Source organism: Oncorhynchus nerka, linkage group LG3 (genome assembly GCF_034236695.1).
Source record: "Oncorhynchus nerka isolate Pitt River linkage group LG3, Oner_Uvic_2.0, whole genome shotgun sequence".
NCBI lineage: Eukaryota > Metazoa > Chordata > Actinopteri > Salmoniformes > Salmonidae > Oncorhynchus > Oncorhynchus nerka.
In genome coordinates, this window is record NC_088398.1 from 36726278 (window position 1) to 36749701 (window position 23424).

Here is a 23424-nt window from a genome sequence, read left to right on the forward strand (position 1 = left end):
TTGCTTTAGGGTCTGTGTTGTTGAAGAATATCATAAATTGCTAACACGGCTGAGGCTATAGTGTGTGTGTGTGAGTGTGTGTGTGTGCGCGTATGTGGAACGTTGGCACAATTGTTAATGTGTGTATATAATATCATTTATGACTCCTCACCTCTTCCTCACCAGGTTTGCTTTCCCCAAGCCATTTGCAACGCTGACCGCTCAGATCATAAATGGCACAATGTCTGTGTATCAGGAGGCCACCAAGAACCTGCTGCCAACCCCGGCCAAGTCCCACTACCTTTTTAACCTGCGAGACTTCTCCCGCGTCATCCAGGGCATCTGTCTGTCCCGACCTGAAACAGCTGAGAACCCCAGCGCCATCAAGCGCCTCTGGGTGCATGAGGTATGTATACAGGGCTCAGTATTCACGCTTGCCCGGGACAGGTAAAAAATATATAATTCAGACAAGCAGAACATAGATGTAAAGTAGAAAAGTCACAAAAATCACAATATCAAATATTTTATCCTATCAGAATTGGATCAAAGTGTCGATGTGTTGCGGACTTTCATCTCCCAAACTCTGCACTTGCATTACCGTGGTGTTATCTATCCATTTGGGAAGTACAAATATTGGGACAAATTCATTAAGTTGAGTGGCAAATTAATTGTAATTGTATTAACATTAATGCAACAAAACAAATCTAACTTTGCAAGACAGGCGTTAATCTTGTGTTAGGCACAGCGCATCGGAGTAGAAACCATTGAAAGGCACAAACGGTCTTTCGATCACATGTGGTTGTGATGGAAGACTGATTGCTTCCAACAAGAGTACAAAACTTGCACATTTCCAGCTATCTTTGAAAAGTTTTTTATGTCTTAAAGGGGCAGTGTTGTTCACTACCTAACCAAAAGTGTGCACACCTTCTCCTCAAACATCTCATTCCAAAATTATGGGCATTAAGATGGAGTTGGTCCTCCCCTTTTCTGCTATAGCCTCCACTCTTCTGGGATTGCTTTCCACTAGATGCTGGAACATTGCTGTAGGAACTTGCTTCCATTCAGGGACAAGACCATTAGTGAGGTCGGGCTCTGATGTTGGGCGATTAGGCCTGGCTCGCAGTCAGCATTCCATTTTTTCCCAAAGGTGTTTGATGGGGTTGAGGTCAGGGCTCTGTGCAGGCCAGTTAAGTTCTTCCACACCGATCTCTACAAATCATTTCTGTATGGACCTCGCTTTGTGCACTGGTGCATTGTCATGCTGGAACAGGAAATGGCCTTTTCCCAAATAGTTGCCACAAATTTGGAAGCACAGAATCGTGTAGAATGTTGTAGGGTTAAGATTTTCCTTCACTGGAACTAAGGGCCTAGCCCAAACCATGAATAACGGTCCCAGACCATTATTCCTTCTCCACCAAACTTTATAGTTGGCACTATGCATTTTGGCAGGTAGTATTCTCCTGGCATCCGCCAAACCCGGATTCGTCGGTCAGACTGCCAGATGGTGAAGCGTAATTCATCACTCCAGAGAATGTGTTTCCACTGCTCCAGAGCCCAATAGCGGCGAGCTTTACACCACTTCAACTGACGCTTGGCAATGCGCATTGTGCTCTTAGGCTTGTGTGTAATAATAATAATGCATTTTATTTTGTGAAATGGTTCGTTGCATCATACAACACCAAAACAAATTTCAGTCACCTTTTTAGCCCATGGTGATAGACATTTATTTGTATTTTTGGACAAGTGACTTGAGCTTTAGGTATGAAGTCAAAAATCTATCCTACTTGTCCGAAGATCAAGTGGCGTTAAAAAGGTTATTGTCAAGCCCTTATGAATCTACACTCACCGGCCAGTTTATTAGTTACACCCATCTAGTACCGGGTCGGACCCCCCTTTGCCTCCAGAACAGCCTGAATTAATTGTGGCATTTTACAAGGTGTCGGAAACTTTCCACAGGGATGTTTGTCTAAGCTGATGCGGTGGCATCATGTAGCTGCTGCAGATTGGATGGCGGGAACATTCATGCTGCGAATAGCCCGTTCCATCTCATCCCAAATACTGTATACTCTATTGGATTGAGGTCTGGGGACTGTGCAGGCCTCTCAAGTAAACTGAATTCGCTGTTGTATTCCAGGCAATGCTTTTCACTCCACAATTGTCCAGTGTTGTTGATCGCGTGCTCACTGGAGCCACTTCTTCTTGTTTTTAGCTGATGGGAGTGGAACCCGGGGTGGTCATCTGCTGCAGTCATCCATCGGTGACCAGGATCGAAGAGTTGTCCGCTGACTGGATGTTTTTTTGTTTGTCGCACCATCTTCGGTGAACCCTAGACAAAGTCGTGGGTGAAAATCCCAGCGCGGTGGAGATTTCTGAGTTACTGGATCTGGCTCGCCTGGCACCGACGATCATAGTACGATCAAAGACGCTTAGGTCACTTGTTTTGCCCATTCTGACGTTCAATCGAACAGTAACTTAATAAACTGTCCCATGAGTCTATTTTCTCAAGGTTCTAACAAATCATGACGTGTAAATTGTAATAATAATATTCAGGGGCCCGTTGCACCAGTTGGTCTTAAGTGGGTCATAACTCTATTTCCAGCGTAAAATGTGCTCTACTCCGGGCCAAAAATGATACCTGTTGCTCCCACCTGGGTGTTAGCCCTTCTATGAGCTACGCGTGGACGTAGATTCTATGCCTACTAGGGAGCAGGTGTAGGGTGTTTAATTGGGACTGTCTTTTTCATGATATGCACAGAAAATAATAGAATATAGATATTTTTTTCAGGATGTGAGTCTACATTTCACAACCTCTTTTTGAGTTGCCTATGCGTGAGTCAATAGCAACATAATACACTTGATTTATATGCTACATTATAGCATGCTAAATATGTCTGATCAGATATTAGCAAACTAATAAATGAGCTGCCACCTCCACCTATTTGCCCAGCCAGAGCTCAATTAACCAAATATACAGATACAAGTCAAGGGCATTAAGTCAGGATATAGCCTAGCCTACTACGTGACTGAAGAGTAAAATAATCCACCTGTTATACTTGGCTAGTGTAGGCTACATAATATGTAAAAAAAAAAAATCTGATTACACTGTTAGATGAGAAAACTAGACTAAATATTACCATCATGAACACTCACTTCAATTTGGCTAACATTTTCCCAGCCTAATTGTAACCAAATATCCAAATGGGGATTCTGTGAAATCAAAAATCTGACGCTTATCTCAAAGCAGTGCAATAACGCTGTCCCAATCATAACAGTGCTGAAATTATAGTGACCAAACACTGATTAAACAGTTGGATGACTTTGGGAGTTTCAGTAAGCAACAATATGGTAAATGCCTTCAATGGCATTATCCTACTTAATTACAATATTTTTGTAAGTTAGTGATATACATTTCCACAGTAATTATTGATTGATCCAGCCAGTTGTGGTTAAGAAAACGTGCATGCATAGTGGCGGGCTTTGCGAAGTGATGGGACATGCCTCGCAAAGTTTCGAACTGCCACTAGGATGGTAACAGCCTTGTAATGTGCGGTGCCTAGCAACCATCATTATGAAGCATCAAATCTCATGACATAGCTATGCCAGCATTGCATTCTTCAAACTTAGCTATGACTAGTCATACTTTTGGTTGGTGCAACAGGTGTAAATTATGATCCCAAAGTCAGACGTAGCTATGCCCGACCTAGCATTTATGCCCAACTGGTGCAACCGGCCCTAGGTGTTCAATTCTCATGCTGACAAATTGCTACTTCATTCACTCTCACAGGTCCAGAGGGTGTACTACGACCGTCTAGTGCACGACTCAGACCGGGCCTGGATGGTGGGCTACCTCCAGGAGGTGTCCCAGTCCTTCCTCAAAGAGGACTTCCACCAGCTCTTCCAGCACCTAGACCAGGACCAGGACGGGTGCGTGACGGAGGATGACCTCCGCAGCCTCATGTTCTGCGACTTCCACGACCCCAAGGGCGAGGACCGCAACTACCGCGAGGTGAACAACCTGGACCAGCTGCGGCAGGTGGTTGAGTCGCACCTGGATGAGTACAACAACGTCAGCAAGGCGCCCATGAACCTGGTGCTCTTCCGCTTCGCCATCGAGCATGTGTGCCGTATCTCGCGCGTGCTCAAGCAGCCGCGCGGCCATGCCTTGCTGGTAGGGGTGGGCGGGAGTGGGAGACAGTCTGTTACCAGGTTGGCCGCCCACATGGCAGAGGCTGAGCTCTTCCAGGTGGAGAAACTTTTTTTTCATTAACAATTGTATTTTGTATAAAATTACAAACTCTCAATAACAATCACAATATACTTTTTGAACAGGTGGAGATTGCAAAGAGCTACGGCATGACGGAGTGGCGTGACGACCTCAAGCTGATCATGCGCAAGTCCACGCAGGGCGACACGCATGGTGTCTTCCTCTTCACTGACACACAGATCAAGATGGAGTCCTTCCTGGAGGACGTCAGCAACCTGCTCAACACTGGAGAGGTGATGGATGGATGGACAGACACAGACACTTTTCTTTATCCCCTATATAGAATTTCAGGGTCACAGACACAACAACAGAGACAAAGACACAGACTAGTCGTATACATTTTGTGATTTCTGTAATTTGCCTTTCTTGAACTTTTGTTAAATCATGTTAATATTGCATGAATTAATTAATGGTTTGCATGAACATTCATGATACACACCCATATCTCAATTTACGAAATACATAAATGCAAACATTTAGGTGGTTTAAAATGTTTTATAATAATCCCCCCCAAAATGGCTACAGTGTCATGAAAAAATCCTCATTCCATTCCTTTTCCCCCTTCCTCACGCCAGGTACCCAACCTGTTTGCGACTGACGAGAAAGCAGAGATCTGCGAGCGCATGCGTGTGCTTGATCGTCAAAGGGAGCGCGACAAGCAGACGGATGGCAGCCCGCTATCGCTCTTCAACATGTTCCTGGAGCGCTGCCGCTCGCAGCTGCACGTGGTGCTGGCCATGAGCCCTATTGGAGACACCTTCCGGAGCCGCCTGAGACGCTTCCCTGCCCTCATCAACTGTTGCACCATCGACTGGTTCCAGGTAATATACACTAAATGACCAAAAGTATGTTGTTACCTGCTCATCAAAATCATGGGCATTAATATGGAGTTGGTCCACCATTTGCTGCTATTCTTCTGGGAAGGCTTTCTTCTCAGAAGGCTTTCCAATAGATGTTGGAACATTGCTGCAGGGACTTGCTTCCAATCAGCCTCAAGACCATTAGTGAGGTCGGCACTGATATTGGGCGATTAGGCCTGGCTCTCAGTCAGCGTTCCAATTCATCCCAAAGGTGTTCAATGGGGCTGAGGTCAGGGCTCTGTGCAGCCCAGTCAAGTTCTTCCACACCTTTCTCGACAAATCATTTCTGTATGGACCTCGCTTTGTGCACAGGGGCATTGTCATACTGAAACAGGAAAGGTCCTTCCCCAAACTGTTGCCACAAATTTGGAAGCACATAATCATCTAGAATGTAATTGTATGCTGTATATTTAAGATTTCCTGGATCGTGGAGGAGTTAAACCGGGTGAACCCCCCAGGGTTCGGCTGGGAATGCTGCATAGTCACATGGACCTGCTTCCCTATTCCCCAGCTGAGTGCTGTCGCCAGGCACGAGGTGGGAAGGATGGTCTCGGGGTCCGAGGGTGTAGCCGCAGGGCTATAGCGGCGTGACAGAGCATCCGGCTTGATATTCTTGGATCCCAATCAGTAGGAGAGGGAGAAGTTAAACCGGGTGAAAATCAGGGCCTACCTAGCTTGAGGTATGAAGATATTCCAGGTTCTTGTGATCCGTCCACACAATGAACAGATGTTCCGTCCGCTCCAAGCAGTGTCTCCACTCCTCCAATGCCATCTTCACCGCGAGAAGCTGACTATTCCCCACATCGTAATTCCTCTCCGTGGCATTGAGGCGATGGGAGAAGAAGGCGCAGGGATGTAACTTGAGGTCCAGGGTGGAACGCTGGTACAGGACAGCCCCCACTCCGACATCCGAAGCATTGGCCTCCACCACAAACTGATGGGACGGGTCAGGATAAATCAATATGGGAGCAGTGGTGAAGCGGTGCTTGAGGTGCCGGAACGCCCGGTCAGCAGCTGGTGACTACGTGAATGGAATCTTGGGAGAGCTGAGTGCAGACAGGGGGGAAGCCAGGATGCTTTAACCTCAGATAAAGTGGCAATAAAAGTAGGCAAATCCCAGGAAACGTTGCAGCTGCACTCTGGACGTAGACTGGGGCCAATTCACCACCGAACGAAGACGAACCGGTTCAGCATGTTGCCAGGGCCTGGAACGCAGCTGGGGCGTTGGTAAAGCCAACTGGCATGGCCAGGTATCCATTGTGACCGCTGGCCGTGTTAAAGGCAGTCTTCCACTCGTCCCCTTCTTGCATCAGCACCATGTGGTAGGCGTTCCGCAGGCCCAACTCGCACATGGCTGTAGTGCAGGGGAGAGCCCTCCCGGGCATCAGTGTGATCAGGTACGCTATATTTGAGTGAGAGGTAGGCAAACGACAGGTCAAGGGCAGGCAGAGATCAGTACTCCAGAGCAGAGTCTGAAAGGTACAGAACAGCAGGCAGGCTCAGGATCAGGGCAGGCAGAATAGTCAAAACTGGGAAAACTAGAAAAGAGGAACTAGAGAAAGACAGAAGCACGGGAAAACCGCTGGTAGGCTTGACGAAACAAAACAAACTGGCAACAGAAAAACAGACCGTTATAAATACACTGGGGATAATGGGGAAGATAGGCAACACATGGAGGGGAATGTAGACAAGCACGAAGACAGGTGAAACAGATCAGTGTGTGACAGCTTGATGGTTTTTGCGACCGCACTTGAATAAACTTTGAAAGCTCTTGAAATATTCCTGATTGATTGACCTTCATGTCTTAAAGTAATGATGGACTGTCGTTTCTCTTTGCTTATTTGAGCTGTTCTTGCCATAATATGGACTATCGTAATTTTGCTTTTTATTTTGTGAAGTTATTAAAAACTGTAGGAACCAAATACTGTAACTTCGGAAGGAAGGCGAGAGTGACATGTCTTAAATGGTTGAAATGTTTCATCTCAACATGAGGTGAAGAAGATAAATTCACTGACCAGATGGACTCAACCTGCAGCGTAGGTCTCCATTGGTTACGACCCTGATAATCAACACGAGGTGAAGACGACAAAGTAGCCTCTCTAACAATCATGTTACGGCTGAGTAGCTGTTCTATGTATTGTAACTAAGTGAATTTAAGTGGGACCATCCTGTTACTCTCATCAAACCATCATCGACTACACTGCTCTCGCCACCCAACTGGGGATCATCGACACGGCTGATTAGTTGTATTCAGAAGACCACTCTTCTAGAACAGGTGAAAGTAAAACACCTTCCTGTTAGTTCTGTTTAACTTCTTGCGTCGAGCAATCCCGTATCCAGGAGCGTAATCATAGCCTCAAGCTCATTACCATAACGCAACGTTAACTATTCATGAAAACGCAAATGAAATGAAAGAAATATATTCACTCACAAGCTTAGCCTTTTGTTAACAACACTATCATCTCAGATTTTCAAAATATGCTTTTCAACCATAGCTACACAAGCATTTGTGTAAGAGTATTGATAGCTAGCATAGTATTAAGCCTAGCATTCAACAGGCAACATTTTCACAAAAACAAGAAAAGCATTCAAATAAAATCATTTACCTTTGAAGAACTTCGGATGTTTTCAATGAGGAGACTCTCAGTTAGATAGCAAATGTTCAGTTTTTCCAAAAATATTATTTGTGTAGGACAAATCGCTCCGTTTTGTTCATCACGTTTGGCCAAATTAACTCCATAATATCGACAGAAACTTGGCAAACGTTGTTTAGAATCATCCTCAAGGTGTTTTTCACATATCTATTCGATGATAAATCATTCGTGGCAGTTGGGTTTCTCCTCGGAAGCAAATGGAAAAATACACGCAGCTGGAGATTACGCAATAATTGCGACGGAGGACACCAAGCGAGCACCTGGTAGATGTATTGTAAAATGGTCAATCTTGCAATGATATGCCTACAAATATGTCACAATGCTGCAGACACCTTGGGGAAACGACAGAAAGTGTAAGCTCATTCCTGGCGCATTCACAGCCATATAAGGAGACATTGGAACACAGCGCCTTCAAAATCTGGGGCATTTCCTGTTTGAAATTTCATCTTGGTTTCGCCTGTAGCATCAGGTCTGTGGCACTCACAGATAATATCTTTGCAGTTTTGGAAACGTCAGAGTGTTTTCTTTCCAAAGCTGTCAATTATATGCATAGTCGCATCTTTTCGTGACAAAATATCTTGTTTAAAACGGGAACGTTTTTTTATCCAAAAATTAAAAGAGCGCCCCCTATATCGAAGAAGTTAAGGCTACAGGACAAAGCATTGAAGCCACAGACGAATAAGGACATTGTGACCTCTGGTGGACAATCAGAGCCTTACACCTAATTTGGAAGAAGGCCCAACGGAACCCTTTTCACGGAGGCCTGGGTCCAACAGAGATGCACGATGAAAGGAAGACATTCAACACATAAATACATTCATTATTTCTTACCAAAACGTGCAGCGGTTAGTGTGCAAGGTTATCTAAAAAAAAAAAAATGTCCTCTCACTGTCAACTGTGTTTATTTTCAGCAAACTTAACATGTTTAAATATTTGTATGAACATAACACGATCCAACAACTGAGACATAAACTGATCAAGTTCCACGGACATGTGACTAACAGAAATTGAATAATGTGTCCCTGAACAAGGAGGGGGGGGGTGTAACAGTCAGTATTTGGTGTGGTCACCAGCTGCATTAAGTTCTGCAGTGCATCTCCTCCTCATGAACTGGACCAGTTTTGCTAGTTCTTGCTTTAGATGTTACCCCACCCTTCCACCAAGGCACCTGCAAGTTCCCGGACATTTCTGGGGGGAATGGCCCTAGCCCTCACTCTCCATTCCAACAGGTCCCAGACGTGCTCACTGGGATTGAGATCCAGGCTCTTCGCTGGCCATTGCAGAAACACTGACGTTCCTGTCTTGCAGGAAATCGCACACAGAACGAGCAGTATGTCTGGTGGCATTGTCATGCTGGATGGAGGGTCATGTCTGGAGCCTGCTGGAAGGGTACAACATGAGGGAGGAGGATGTCTTCCCTGTAACGTGTTGAGATTGACTGCAATGACAACAAGCTCAGTCCAATGATGCTGTGACACACCGCCCCAGACCATGACGGGCCCTCCACCTCCAAATCGATCTCGTTCCAGAGTACAGGCCTGTGAAGAACACTTTTTGCCGGTCCTGTTTGGCCTAGCAACGGTGGTTTTGTGCCCATAGGCGACGTTGTTGCAGGTGATGTCTGGCGAGGACCTGCATTACAACAGGCCTACAAGCCCCCAGTCCAGCCTCTCTCAGCCTATTGTGGACAGTCTGAGCACTGATGGAGGGATTGTGCGTTCCTGGTGTAACTTGGGCAGTTGTTGTTGCTATCCTGTACCTGTTCCGCAGGTGTGATGTTTGGATGTACAGATCCTGTGCCGGTGGTCACACGTGGTCTGCCACTTGGAGGACGATCAGCTGTCCGTCCTGTCTCCCTGTAGCGCTGTCTTAGGCATTAAAAAAATTGGGGCGAAAGCAGAACATATCATTATGTTAGGTCAGCAACTAGTCACAGAAAGCATACAGCGATTTTCCAACCAATGAGAGGAGTCACAAAAAGCAGAAATAGAGATAAACGTAATCACTAATCTTTGATATTCTTCATCAGATGACACTCCCGTGACAACATGTTACACAATACATGTATGTTTTGTTCGATCAAATTCATATTTATATCCAAAAACCTCAGTTTACATTTGGCTTTGCCTCCAAAACATCCCATGAATTTGCACAGAGCCACATATATTTATAGAAATACTCATAATAAACATTGATAAAAGATACAAGTGTTATTCACAGATCACCAAAAGATATCCGCCATGTTGGAGTCAACACAAATCAGAAATAGCATTATAAATATTCACTTACCTTTGATGATCTTCATCAGAATGCACTCCCAGGAATCCCAGTTCCACAATAAATGTTTGATTTGTTCCATAAAGTCCATAATTTATGTCCAAATATCTCCTTTTGGTTCGCGCGTTCAGTACACAATCTAAACTCACGACGCGCGGGCAGGTCCAGGCAAAAGTTGAGACGAAAAGTCATAATACAGTCCGTAGAAACATATTCAAACGAAGTATAGAATCAATCTTTAGGATGTTTTTAATTGTTTATGGTTCATTGAACAAGCATGGGAAACCGTGTTTAAAGCCTTTACAATGAAGATCTGTGAAGTTATTTGGATTTTTACTATCTTTGAAAGACAAGGTCCTGAAAAAGGGACGTTTCTTTTTTTGCTGGGTTTATATGATTAATGTGAAGACAGTCCTAGAATATATCCACGATAAATGTCTCTGTTTTCCCCATCCCCTTCTCCGTCTTTGTGTAATAAGCCGTCATAGCTTGTCACTCCACTGGAGACTTTTGTCTCATGTAAGTGTTTATGTGTATACTCTGTTATTATTTAGTTACTTATTAAATAAAGACTAAGTCAATAAATAATTAAATAAATTTGTGTGGTACTGAATGATTAGCAAATGTTGGGGTTCTTGCAGATCCAAGAGGGTTACGACTGTTCAGATTGAGACTGACATGAGGTAATGATTAATAAGTGACTGTTATTGATATGTAACTTATCTTACAGAGTTTAATTTGGGAGATGGTAACTCGTTAAACATTTTCTTCCGTGGTGCCCAAATTACTAATGAGTTAATTGTTACATTATTATTTTAATTGGGTAACAATTAAACATAGTTATTTTGATTTGTTTAACACTTTTTTGCTTACTACATGATTCCATATGTGTTATTTCATAGTTTTGTTGTCTTCACTATTATTTTACAATGTAAAAAATAAAGAAAAACCATGGATTGAGTAGGTGTGTCCAAACTCTTGACTGGTACTGTATATAATTATGGAACTCAGTCAGGCTTTTCATTTACTCTGATCTAGGATCAGCTTCCCCTCCCCAATCCTAACCTTGCAAAACTAATGCAAGATCAGCTTCTCTGGGGGCAACTTCACCCTATACCCTCTCCTCTCTCCTCCCAGAGCTGGCCGGAGGACGCGCTGCAGGCGGTGGCCTCACGGTTCCTGGAGGACATCGAGATGACAGACGAGTCACGGATGGGCTGCATTAACATGTGCAAGAGCTTCCACACATCCACCATCGAGCTGTCGGCCTGTTTCCTGTCCGAGCTGCAGCGCCATAACTATGTTACGCCCACCTCCTACCTGGAGCTCATCTCCACCTTCAAGGCCCTGTTGGAGAAGAAGAGAGCGTAAGAAACAGTCAAAACAAGAAGGCTGTTTCTCAATCCACAAGGACGCTTCCCTTTGAGGCAGGTAGCCAACAGGCAGCTGCCTTTGGATTGAGAAACAGTCGACATCTTTACCCCCAAAATATGTGGCTTTTACATTCATTTATAGCCTGGTCCCTGATCTATTTGGGTTGTGTAGCCAACACCTGTGGTTGTCGGCAAGAGAGCACTAAACAGATCTGAGTCAATGTTAGTCATTTTTAATATAGATGCAAGAGATTTTGATATTATGCCAGTGGTTATGAATATATTACTACCCATTAAACTGACATTATTAAGCTGAAACACCCAACACTCTCTGCATCCACAGAGAAGTAATGAAGCTGAAGCGCCGCTATGAAGTGGGCTTGGAGAAGCTCGAGTCTGCAGCCGCCCAGGTAGCCACCATGCAGGTGGAACTGGAGGCCCTGCAGCCGCAGCTGCGTGTGGCCAGCAAGGAGGTGGATGAGATGATGGTGGTGATTGAGCACGAGTCGGTGGAGGTTGCCAAGACGGAGAAGGTGGTGAAGGTGGATGAGGCGGTGGCCAACGAACAGGCCATGGCGGCCAAGGCCATCAAAGACGAGTGCGACGCCGACCTGGCCATCGCCATGCCCATCCTGGAGTCAGCCCTGTCCGCCCTGGACACACTAACCAACCAGGTTTGAAAACGATTGGGAGATTGGACTATAAAGTCAATGTAAAGCAATCTCCAATGGACTTGTCTTCTGCTTTATCCCAACCCCTCTCAGAATTCAGACTTTGCCCACCCCCCTTCCAAAATAATGCAGGATATTTTTCCAATTGCCATTTAACTATATTCAGTATATTTCTTCTTCGTTGTATATAAATGTTAGGCCCAATCAATGATAGCCTGTCTCCAGATAAGTTTGTGGTTCAGCCAATTTATCTCTGTTGTATTCAATCTTTGTCAAACCAGTCAGAAGAGTTTGCTATAGCATATAGAGATCTGGGATGCAGCTAAGTCAATGTATAACTTTATATAAAGATGATGCTGAATGGACCAAATCCTAACTTGAGAATCATGTGCATAGCCTAAATCTCTCATAAACATTAAAAGCACCCAAAAATGTGCACATGCACAAACAAAGTTCAGCCCTAGGTGACTGTGATTGTTTGCCCCTTTGTCTAGGACATCACAGTGGTCAAGTCCATGAAGAGCCCTCCACCGGCGGTCAAGCTGGTGATGGAGGCCATCTGCATCTTGAAGGGCCTGAAGCCGGACCGCATCCCTGACCCCTCGGGCTCCGGCAAGAAGGTGGAGGACTTCTGGGGCCCGGCCAAGAAGCTCCTTGGAGACATGAAGTTTCTTCAGAGCCTTCACGAGTATGACAAGGAAAACATCCCACCCCACCTCATCGCCATTATCCGCAAACAGTACATCACCAACCCAGACTTTGTCCCAGAGAAGATCCGTACCGCCTCCACGGCCGCCGAGGGGCTGTGCAAGTGGGTGCGCGCCATGGAATCCTACGACAAGTGAGTAACGTGTAGAGCTGTGTAAGAAGAATTGTGATCACATTGAATAGTACATTACAATATAGTCTATTCTTGAATCTCACAAGGATACTGAGTTGTTTTATTGAAGGACATTGAAATAAGCCTTGGTGGTTATTATTAGAAAATGTTAAGTTACATTTCCTGAATGGAACCCCAACCTATATATTCTCTCCTCCTATCGCTCAGAGTGGCCAAAGTGGTGGCCCCTAAGAAGGAGAAGCTATCTCAGGCAGAGGGGGAGCTGAAGGTGGCCATGGAGAGCCTGCGTAAAAAACAGGCTGCCCTCAAAGAGGTCCAGGACAAACTGGCAAAGCTGCAGCAGACACTGGAGGCCAACAAGAACAAGAAGGCTGAACTAGAGAATCAGGTCAGTGGGGTTAGGCGCAAATTACAGAGGTGAACCATCATCTCCTTCAACACACCAGCCAGCTCTGGTTAGCAGCTATCCACTTCCTTTCAAATATGTACATAATGGTTTAAGACCAAAATACAAATGCATCAGTATTTGTTTTAGTATTACATCCATTAATCTAATGGAATATATAGTTGAAGTCGGAGGTTTACATACACTTAGGTTGGAGTCATTAAAACTCCTTTTTCAACAACTCCACAAATTTCTTGTAAACAAACTATAGTTTTGGCAAGTCGGTTAGGACATCTACTTTGTGTATGACACAAGTCATTTTTCCAACAATTGCTTACAGACAGATTATTTCACTTATAATTCACTATATCACAATTCCAGTGGATCAGACACTAAGTTGACTGTGCCTTTAAACAGCTTGGAAAATTCCAGAAAATGATGTCATGGCTTTAGAAGCTTCTGATAGGCTTATTGACATCATTTGAGTCCTGTGGATGTATTTCAAGGCCTACCTTCAAACTCAGTGCCTCTTGGCTTGATATAATGGGAAAATCTAAAGAAATCAGCCAAGACCTCAGAAAAAAAATTGTAGACCTCCGCAAGTCTGGTTCATCTTCGCGAGCAATTTCCAAACACCTGAAGGTACCACGTTCATCTGTACAAACAATAGTACGCAAGTACGCCTCCAACTCAATCATCAAGTTTGCGGACGACACAACAGTGGTAGGCTTGATTACCAACAACGACGAGACGGCCTACAGGGAGGAGGTGAGGGCCCTCGGAGTGTGGTGTCAGGAAAATAACCTCACACTCAACGTCAACAAAACTAAGGAGATGATTGTGGACTTCAGGAAACAGCAGAGGGAACACCCCCCTATCCACATCGATGGAACAGTAGTGGAGAGGGTAGTAAGTTTTAAGTTCCTCGGCGTACACATCACAGACAAACTGAATTGGTCCACCCATACAGACAGCATCGTGAAGAAGGTGCAGCAGCGCCTCTTCAACCTCAGGAGGCTGAAGAAATTCGGCTTGTCACCAAAAGCACTCACAAACTTCTACAGATGCACAATCGAGAGCATCCTGTCAGGCTGTATCACCGCCTGTTAAGGCAACTGCTCCGCCCACAACCGTAAGGCTCTCCAGAGGGTAGTGAGGTCTGCACAACGCATCACCGGGGGCAAACTACCTGGCCATAAAGATCATCAAGGACAACAACCACCCGAGCCACTGCCTGTTCACCCCGCTATCATCCAGAAGGCGAGGTCAGTACAGGTGCATCAAAGCTGGGACCGAGAGACTGAAAAACAGCTTCTATCTCAAGGCCATCAGACTGTTAAACAGCCACCACTAACATTGAGTGGCTGCTGCCAACACACTGACTCAACTCCAGCCACTTTAATAATGGGAATTGATGGGAAATGATGTAAAATATATCACTAGCCACTTTAAACAATGCTACCTAATATAATGTTTACATACCCTACTTTATTTATCTCATATGTATACGTATATATACTGTACTCTATATCATCTACTGCATCCTTATGTAATACATGTATCACTAGCCACTTTAACTATGCCACTTTGTTTACATACGCATCTCATATGTATATACTGCACTCAATACCATCTACTGTATCTTGCCTATGCCGCTCTGTACCATCACTCATTCATATATCTTTATGTACATATTCTTTATCCCCTTACACTTGTGTCTATAAGGTAGTAGTTTTGGAATTGTTAGCTAGATTACTTGTTGGTTATTACTGCATTGTCGGAACTAGAAGCACAAGCATTTCGCTACACTCGCACTAACATCTGCTAAGCATGTGTATGTGACAAATAAGATTTGATTTGATATACACCATGGGACCACGCAGCCGTCATTCTGCTCAGGATGAACGTACTTTAGTGTGAAAAGTGCAAATCAATCCCAGAAAAACAGCAAAGAACCTTGTGAAGATGCTGGAGGAAACGGGTACAAAAAAATGCTATATCCACTGTAAAACAAGTCCTATATCAACATAAACCGAAAGGCCGCTCAGCCACTGCTCCAAAACCGACATAAAATAGCCAAGCTACGGTTTGCAACTCCACATGGGGACAAAGATCATACTTTTTGGAGAAATGTCCTCTGGTCTAATAAAATAAAAATAGAACTGTTTGGCCATAATGACCATCGTTATATTTGGAGGAAAAAGGGGGAGGCTTGCAAGCCGAAGAACACCATCCCAACCATGAAGCACGGGGGTGGCAGCATCATGTTGTGGGGTGCTGTGCTGCAGGATGGACTGGTGCACTTCACAAAATAAATGGCATCATGAGTAAGGAAAATTATTTGGATATATTGAAGCAACATCTCAAGGCATCAGTCTGGAAGTTAAAAATGGGTCTTCCAAATGGACAAAGACCCCAAGCATATTTGCAAAGTTGTTGCAAAATGGCTTAAGGACAACAAAGTCAAGGTTTTGGAGTGGCCATCACAAAGCCCTGACCTCAATCCTATAGAACATTTGTGGGCAGAACTGAAAAAGCATGTGCGAGCAAGGAGGCCTTACAAACCTGACTCAGTCATTCCAGGGTTTTTCTTTATTTTTACTATTTTTTACATTGGACATTCTACATCTAGAGTGAAATAACCAAAAAAGTGTTAAACAAATAAAAATATGTTTTATTATAGCCACCCTTGAGGTAGGCACCTCATATTGTTAGATTACTTGTTAGATATTACTGCACGGTCAGAACTAGAAGCACAAGCATTTCAGTACATTTGCATTAACATCTGCTAACCATGTGTATGTGACCAATAACATTTAATTTGATTTCATTTAATTTGAGTCACCTTGGAGATAGGCATATTTGGTAAAATACCAAGTCCATTTTTTGGCAAGAACAGCTCAAATAAGCAAAGAGAAACAACAGTCCATCATTACTTTAAGACATGAAGGCCAGTCAATGCAGAACATTTCAAGAACTTTGAAAGTTTGTTCAAGTTCAGTTGCAAAAATCATCACGCGCAATGATGAAACTGGCTCTCATGAGGACCGCCAAAGGAAAGGAAGACCCAGAGTTACCTCTGCTGCAGAGGATACGTTCATTAGAGTTACCAGCCTCAGAAATTGCAGCCCAAATAAATGCTTCACAGAGTTCAAGTAACACATATCTCAACATCAACCATTCAGAGGAGACTGCATGAATCAGGCCTTCATGGTCGAATTGTTGCAACAACAAAAAAACACTACTAAAGCACACCAATGAGAAGAAGACACTTGCTTGGGTCAAGAAACATGAGAAATGGATATTAGACCGGTGGAAATCTGTCCTTTGGTCTGCTGAGTCCAAATGTAAGATTTTTGGTTCCAACCACCGTGTCTTTGTGAGACGCAGAATAGGTGAATGTTATGATCTCTGCATATGTGGTTCCCACCGTGAAGCATGGAGTAGGTGATGTGATGGTGCTTTGCTGGTGACACTGCCGGTGATACGCCATCCCATCTGGTTTGTGCCTAGTGGGACTATCATTTGTTTTTCAAAAGGACAATGACCCAACACACCTCAGGGCTGTGTAGGGGCTATTTGACCAAGAAGAAGAGCGATGGAGACAGATGACCTGGCCTCCACAATCACCCAACCTCAACCCAAATGTGATGGTTTGGGATGAGTTGGACCGCAGTGTGAATGAAAAACAGCCAACTAGTGCTCAGCATATGTGGGAACTCATTCAAGACTTTTGTGAAACCATTCCAGTTGAAGCTGGTTGGAGAATGCCAAGAGTGTGCAAAGCTGTCATCAAGGCAAAGGATGGCTACTTTGAAGAATCTAAAATATATTTTGTTTTGTTTAACACCTTTTTTGGTTGCTACATGATTCCATATGTACAATGTAGAAAATAGTAAAAAGAAGTAGGTGTATCCAAACTTGTAATATTTTTTTACACCTTTTCCTCCCCAATTTTGTGGTATCCAATTGGTTCAACAGTCTTGTCTCCTCAAAGCAACTCCCGTACGGACTCAGGAGAGGCGATCGTCAAGAGCCGTGCCTCCTCCGAAACACAACCTAACCAAGCCTCACTGCTTCTTGACACAATGCCTACTTAACCCGGAAGCCAACCGTACCACTGTGTCGGAGGAAACACCGTACACATGGCGATGTTGTCAGTGTGCACTACGCTAAGCCCGCCACAGGAGTCGCTAGTGCGCGATGGAACAAGGACATCACTGCCGGCCAAACCCTCCCCTAACCCGGACGATGCTTGGCCAATTGTGAGCGCCGCCCCATGGGTCTCCCTGTCAGGCCGGCCTCGACAGAGCCTGGACTCGAACCCAGAATCTCTAGTGGCACAGCTAGCACTGCGATGCAGTGCCTTAGACCACCACGCCACTCGGCAGGCCCGTATCCCAACTTTTGACTGGTACTGTATATATCTATATAATATTTTGGTAGTTTATTACTCCTTTTTCGTTATATCCAGTTGGTAGTTACAGTCTTGTCCCATCCCTGCAACTCCCATACGGACTCGGGAGAAGTGAAGGGCGAAGGCCATGCGTCCTCCGAAAAACGACCCTACCAAGCGGCACTGCTTCTTGACACACTGCTCGCTTAACCCGGAAGCCAGCCACACCAGTGTGTCGGAGGAAACACCATACAGCTGGCGACCGAAGTCAGCGTGCATGCACCTGGCCCGCCACATGGAGTCGCTAGAGCGCGGCAGGACAAGGACATCCCGGGCCAGCCAAGCCCTTCATTAACCCGGACGATGCTAGGTCAATAGTGCGCTGCCTCATGGGTCTCCTGGTTGCAGGCGGCTGCGACACAGCCTGGAATCGAACCTGGGTCTGTAGTGACACCTCAAGCACTGCGATGCAGTGCATTAGACTGCTGTGTCACTCGGGAGGCCCCTGAATTGTTTTAAAGTGTAATTTTCAAATGAGTTCTATAGCTCTCTCCCTGTTGGCACTTGCTTAACACGATTTGTGGTAGCTCGACTTATTGGCAGAATTTTTGGCAATAATTCTTCCCGATTTTAACATTTGCTTTAAGAGCTTATACAGTGCATTTGGAAAGTATTCAGATCCCTCGGCTTTTTCCACATTTTGTTGCTTACAGCCTTATTTCAATATGGATTCAATTAAAGCAATTCCTCATCCATCTACACACAATTCCCCATAATGACAAAGCGAAAAAACGGTTTATATTTTTTGTATTTTTGTAATTACATAAGTATTTAGACCCTTTGCTATGAGTCTCTAAATGTAGCTCAAGTGCATCCTGTTTCCATTGATCATCCTTCAAATGTTATTACATCTTGGTTGGAGTCCACCTGTGGTAAATTCAATTGACTAGACATGATTTGGAAAGGTACACACACACCTGTCTATATAAGGTCCCACAGTTAACAGTGCATGTCAGAGCAGAAACCAAGCCATGAGGTCAAAGGAATTGTCCGTAGAGCTCCGAGACAGGATCTGTGCCTAGACACAATTTGGGGAAAGGTACCTCTTGAACACCAAAAGACCAACAATCATATAGGGGCTATCCCAGGCGATCGGAGTAGATGCAAGTACTCTAATATAGTTTTATCTATTTTCATTTAAACTTTCTCAACATGAAAAGTAACCATACTAAGCTAAAACGGGAGAATTAAATAGCCATCAATCGACAATAATTTCTGTTCTATTTAAGATTGAACTGTTATTTTTCAAATCTCTTCCAAAAGTAACTCCTATGAACAAATGTTTGGAATGATACTGAGTGTCATTGTTGAGTGTCCTTATTAAGTAAATTGTTGGTAAAGCCTGCCTTCAATCATTCAATCAAAACAAGATGATAATTGTATTTTTATGTAGTAGCCTCTGCTTTAAACAGGGCCATGTTCATGTTCAGTAAAGATGAAACGAGCCGTTTTGAAACAGTGAAGTAGTTCTACCCGAACTATTTCAAAACGTTTTCCCATTTAGTGACTACTGAACGCGACACGGACGGGTAATTTTACAAATCCTCAGCCCTGTCCTTCCCTTCTCGACCTCTAGGTGAAATTGTGTAGCAAGAAGCTGGAGAGAGCTGAGCAGCTGATTGGTGGGCTGGGTGGCGAGAAGACTCGCTGGAGCGAGACAGCCTTTAACCTTGGGGACCTCTACACCAACCTGACAGGGGACATCCTCATTTCGTCAGCCATCGTAGCCTACCTGGGGGCATTCACCTCCAGCTATAGACAGGTAGGTACACAGTGGTGGTACACAGATGCATCATGAAAGACTGGTCCATACTGTAGGTACACACACAAATATACTGGCTCAGAATATACATACTGGTTAAAGTAGGTAAATACAAGGTAGAGACATACAAAGGATATCCTCTTTCATGACATTATCCAGTCAATACAGGAATTGAAAATAATTCCTGGAGAGAAATGCCATGTTCTTTTCAACTGCCAGGATATTAAATAGAATTGACTCCAACAATGAAATACAATAATGTAAAGGGTGATATTGGATCCCCGGTGCCAATGTGCAACAGGTCGTACTTGGACATAGAGTTACAGTCACATACAGGAAAAACTCAGACATAAATGGATATAAAGGTGCGTATATGAACATGCTGCCACATAGAGGGACATAAAGAAATACAGTATACAGCAGAGGTAGATACTGTACGAATTAAAAAAGGTACATACAGGGACATAGAATCAGTTTGCATGTCAGTGAGCACTTGAGAGAGTGTTTATGTCTATGTGCATGTTTGCCTGTGTGTGTTTTGATGCAGTTGGCCTCAGTCAACACTTAAGAGCTTTGATGTGACAAAGACGAGAGGACGCCAGATAGTTTCAATATTTAACTTGTATGCTTTTCTATGATGCTCAAAAGGAACTGCATTAAAGAGTCTCCCTCAAAATGCGTTAGTATTGCTACCCCCGCATCCTCTCACGCAAGTATTTTTAACAACAAACACGAGCCGTCATGAAAAATAGATGACACTGATCAAAACATTGTTGCGATTGTGGGAAATGTTTGTGATTAAAATATATTTTTTTTCATGAGCTGAAGATATGAAATTATTACTTTTTGATCTATGCTCGTGGGATGGTGTGCTCCCATGTCTATTTGTATGTGCATTCCAGGCTCAGACCGAGGAGTGGATGGAGCTGTGTAAGAGCAGAGACATCCCGTGCTCCAGCAATATGTCCCTGATGAACTCGCTGGGCGAGCCAGTCAAGATCCGCAGTTGGACCATCGCCGGGCTGCCATCGGACAGCTTTTCTGTAGACAATGGCATCATCATCTCGTAAGTCCACAACCTAAACGAACATATTACCTCAGCCACCACTTAGATTACTTTTAGCAACCCCCTCTGGTGATACATGGCAGCCATTGTATGCCAACAGCCTTGCTCAATAGCACATTGACAGATTTTTCACCTAGTTGGCTTGGGGATTCGAACCAGCAACCTTTCAGTTACTGGCCCAACGCTCTTAACCACTAGGTTACGTTTAGGTTACGTTTCAATCCCACTCACCATGTTCTGTTACCTAATGCAAGAACCATAGGAAGTCTCTCCTGCTGACTGCCTAGGTAGAGCCACACTCGGGGCTCGCAACTAACTTTTTTCCTCGGATGAACGGATGAGCGTGCTTTGTAATGTTTCAATAACTATAAATCTATTACTAGTAAAATGTATTGTGGTTTATTGTTTCACTACATTTTTTGTAACCGGAGTCTTTTAACCAAAATATTACAGATGAGACAGACATTTTCACCTTCCCCTTTAAGGGTGGGAGGTTACCGTGGTAATGTTACGGTTTTCTTCCGTCGAAAGAAAGTCGGACCAAAATGCAGCGTGGTTAGTTCGATACATCTTAATAGACGAAAAAACACGAACAAATACAAAAAAACAACAAACGGAATGTGAAAACCTATACAGCCTATCTAGTGAACACTGACACAGAGACAGGAACAATCACCCACGACATACTCAAAGAATATGGCTGCCTAAATATGGTTCCCAATCAGAGACAACGATAATCACCTGACTCTGATTGAGAACCGCCTCAGGCAGCCATAGACTATGCTAGACACCCCACAAAAACCCCATGACAAAAACGCACCACAAATACCCATGTCACACCCTGGCCCGACCAAATAAATGAAGACAAACATACATACTTCGACCAGGGCATGACAGAACCCCCCCCTAAGGTGCGGACTCCCGGACGCACATCAAAACAATAGGGAGGGTCCGGGTGGGCGTCTGTCCATGGTGGCGGCTCCGGCTCGGGACGTGGACCCCACTCCATCAATGTCTTAGTTCCTCCCCCTCGCGTCCTAGGATAGTCCACCCTCGCCGCCGACCATGGCCTAGTAGTCCTCCCCCAGAACCCCACTGGACTGAGGGGCAGCTCGGACTGAGGGGCAGCTCGGGACTGAGGGGCAGCTCGGGACTGAGGGGCAGCTCGGGACTGAGGGGAAGCTTAGCACTGAGGGGTAGCTTAGCACTGAGGGGAAGCTTAGCACTGAGGGGAAGCTCAGCACTGAGAGGAAGCTCAGCACTGAGAGGAAGCTCAAACAACAAAAGGAATGTGAAAACCTATACAGCCTATCTAGTGAACACTAACACAGAGACAAGAACAATCACCCACGACATACTCAAATAATATGGCTGCCTAAATATGGTTCCCAATCAGAGACAACGATAATCACCTGACTCTGATTGAGAACCGCCTCAGGCAGCCATAGACTATGCTAGACACCCCACAAAAACCCCATGACAAAAACGCACCACAAATACCCATGTCACACCCTGGCCTGACCAAATAAATGAAGACAAACATACATACTTCGACCAGGGCGTGACAGGTAATGCGACTTCAGTCATGTTTGTGCCTGTGAGATTGAGAGTCTGACTAGTATCGTAGTATCGTAGTATTGTTTCTCTTCCCTAGCAGTTGGAAGTCAAACATTTACAAACAACCTAGCTTGTGAACAAAAATATGTAAATAGCTAAAGAACACAAGGACAAAGTCTCAGTTCCGTAGCCTTTCGTTTCAGCTCTTCATGCGGCAGGGTAGCCTAGTGGTTAGAGCGTTGGACTAGTAACCGGAAGGTTGCAAGTTCAAACCCCCGAGCTGACAAGGTACAAATCTGTTGTTCTGCCCCTGAACAGGCAGTTAACCCACTGTTCCTAGGCCGTCATTGAAAATAAGAATTTATTCTTAACTGACTTGCCTAGTTAAATAAAGGTAAAATAAAAAATAATGTGAGCACGCACAGCCCCAAGCCAAGCAGCGCGAGGCAGAAATACTTTGCACGTTTTACAGTATGCATTTGGTGCAGGTCAGGGAGACAACCATATTCTCTTGAATACCATAGTAGCTAGCCATAGCCTACAGATAATGCAAATGCCACAGCAACTCCCGACACAAGAAAACTCAATTCCTGGCCGGCAGACCGCAGACAGGCTGGGAGAGAGTAAAATGTGCATTCTAATAGGCCTATTTGCCCAACATTGGAATGAAATTCTGATATTATACATTTCCATAACCTAAATAATTACATATGCAATGCCTAGCCAGCAATATCATTGTTTGATACCTGGACATTTTACATAGCCTCTCTTACCTTGCTTTTAATAGCCTACAGCCAAAATCCGACCATAGACAAGAAGCTAAGATTTCCTTGTACTGTATGCCACTGAAACCAGCATTTAATCTGTCCAAAGGCAGTAAGGCAAAATCCTATTGTTGCATCTTCAGATATTCCTTCTTTCTAAGTCTATACCATTAGGCTGAATATCAGTCTCTGTCGTATTATAAGAAACGCTGGCATCAGATGTGCGTTTGAGAATGGTGTTCTCCAGTAATAGCATTTTGGAACATTCACGCATATGGCCGAGACGAGTGAACACATTGCTGCGCTTGTAATGTGAATTATTCATAGTTTATCAACTTTTAAGCTACAGTTGAAGTCGGAGGTTTACATACACCTTAGCCAAATACGTTTAAACTCAGTTTTTCACAATTACAGACATTTATTCTAGTAAAAAATCCCTGTCTTAGGTCAGTTAGGATGACCACTTTATTTTAAGAATGTGAAATGTCAGAATAATCGTAGAAAATTATTTATTT

At 44.3% G+C, this 23424-nt stretch overlaps 1 protein-coding gene across 1 annotated transcript in view; it reads left to right on the plus strand.

Moving 5' to 3' along the window:
• Window positions 1-23424, plus strand: part of dnah7 (dynein, axonemal, heavy chain 7) — a 230345-nt gene that overhangs the window by 110788 nt on the left and 96133 nt on the right. The window contains exons 40-49 of the mRNA XM_029630984.2: window positions 166-385; window positions 3764-4222; window positions 4309-4476; window positions 4819-5064; window positions 11172-11401; window positions 11751-12081; window positions 12573-12919; window positions 13127-13307; window positions 19337-19522; window positions 20425-20588. Of these exons, the coding sequence (XP_029486844.2) occupies window positions 166-385; window positions 3764-4222; window positions 4309-4476; window positions 4819-5064; window positions 11172-11401; window positions 11751-12081; window positions 12573-12919; window positions 13127-13307; window positions 19337-19522; window positions 20425-20588 (2532 nt within the window). The remainder of the gene's footprint in view (window positions 1-165; window positions 386-3763; window positions 4223-4308; window positions 4477-4818; window positions 5065-11171; window positions 11402-11750; window positions 12082-12572; window positions 12920-13126; window positions 13308-19336; window positions 19523-20424; window positions 20589-23424) is intronic.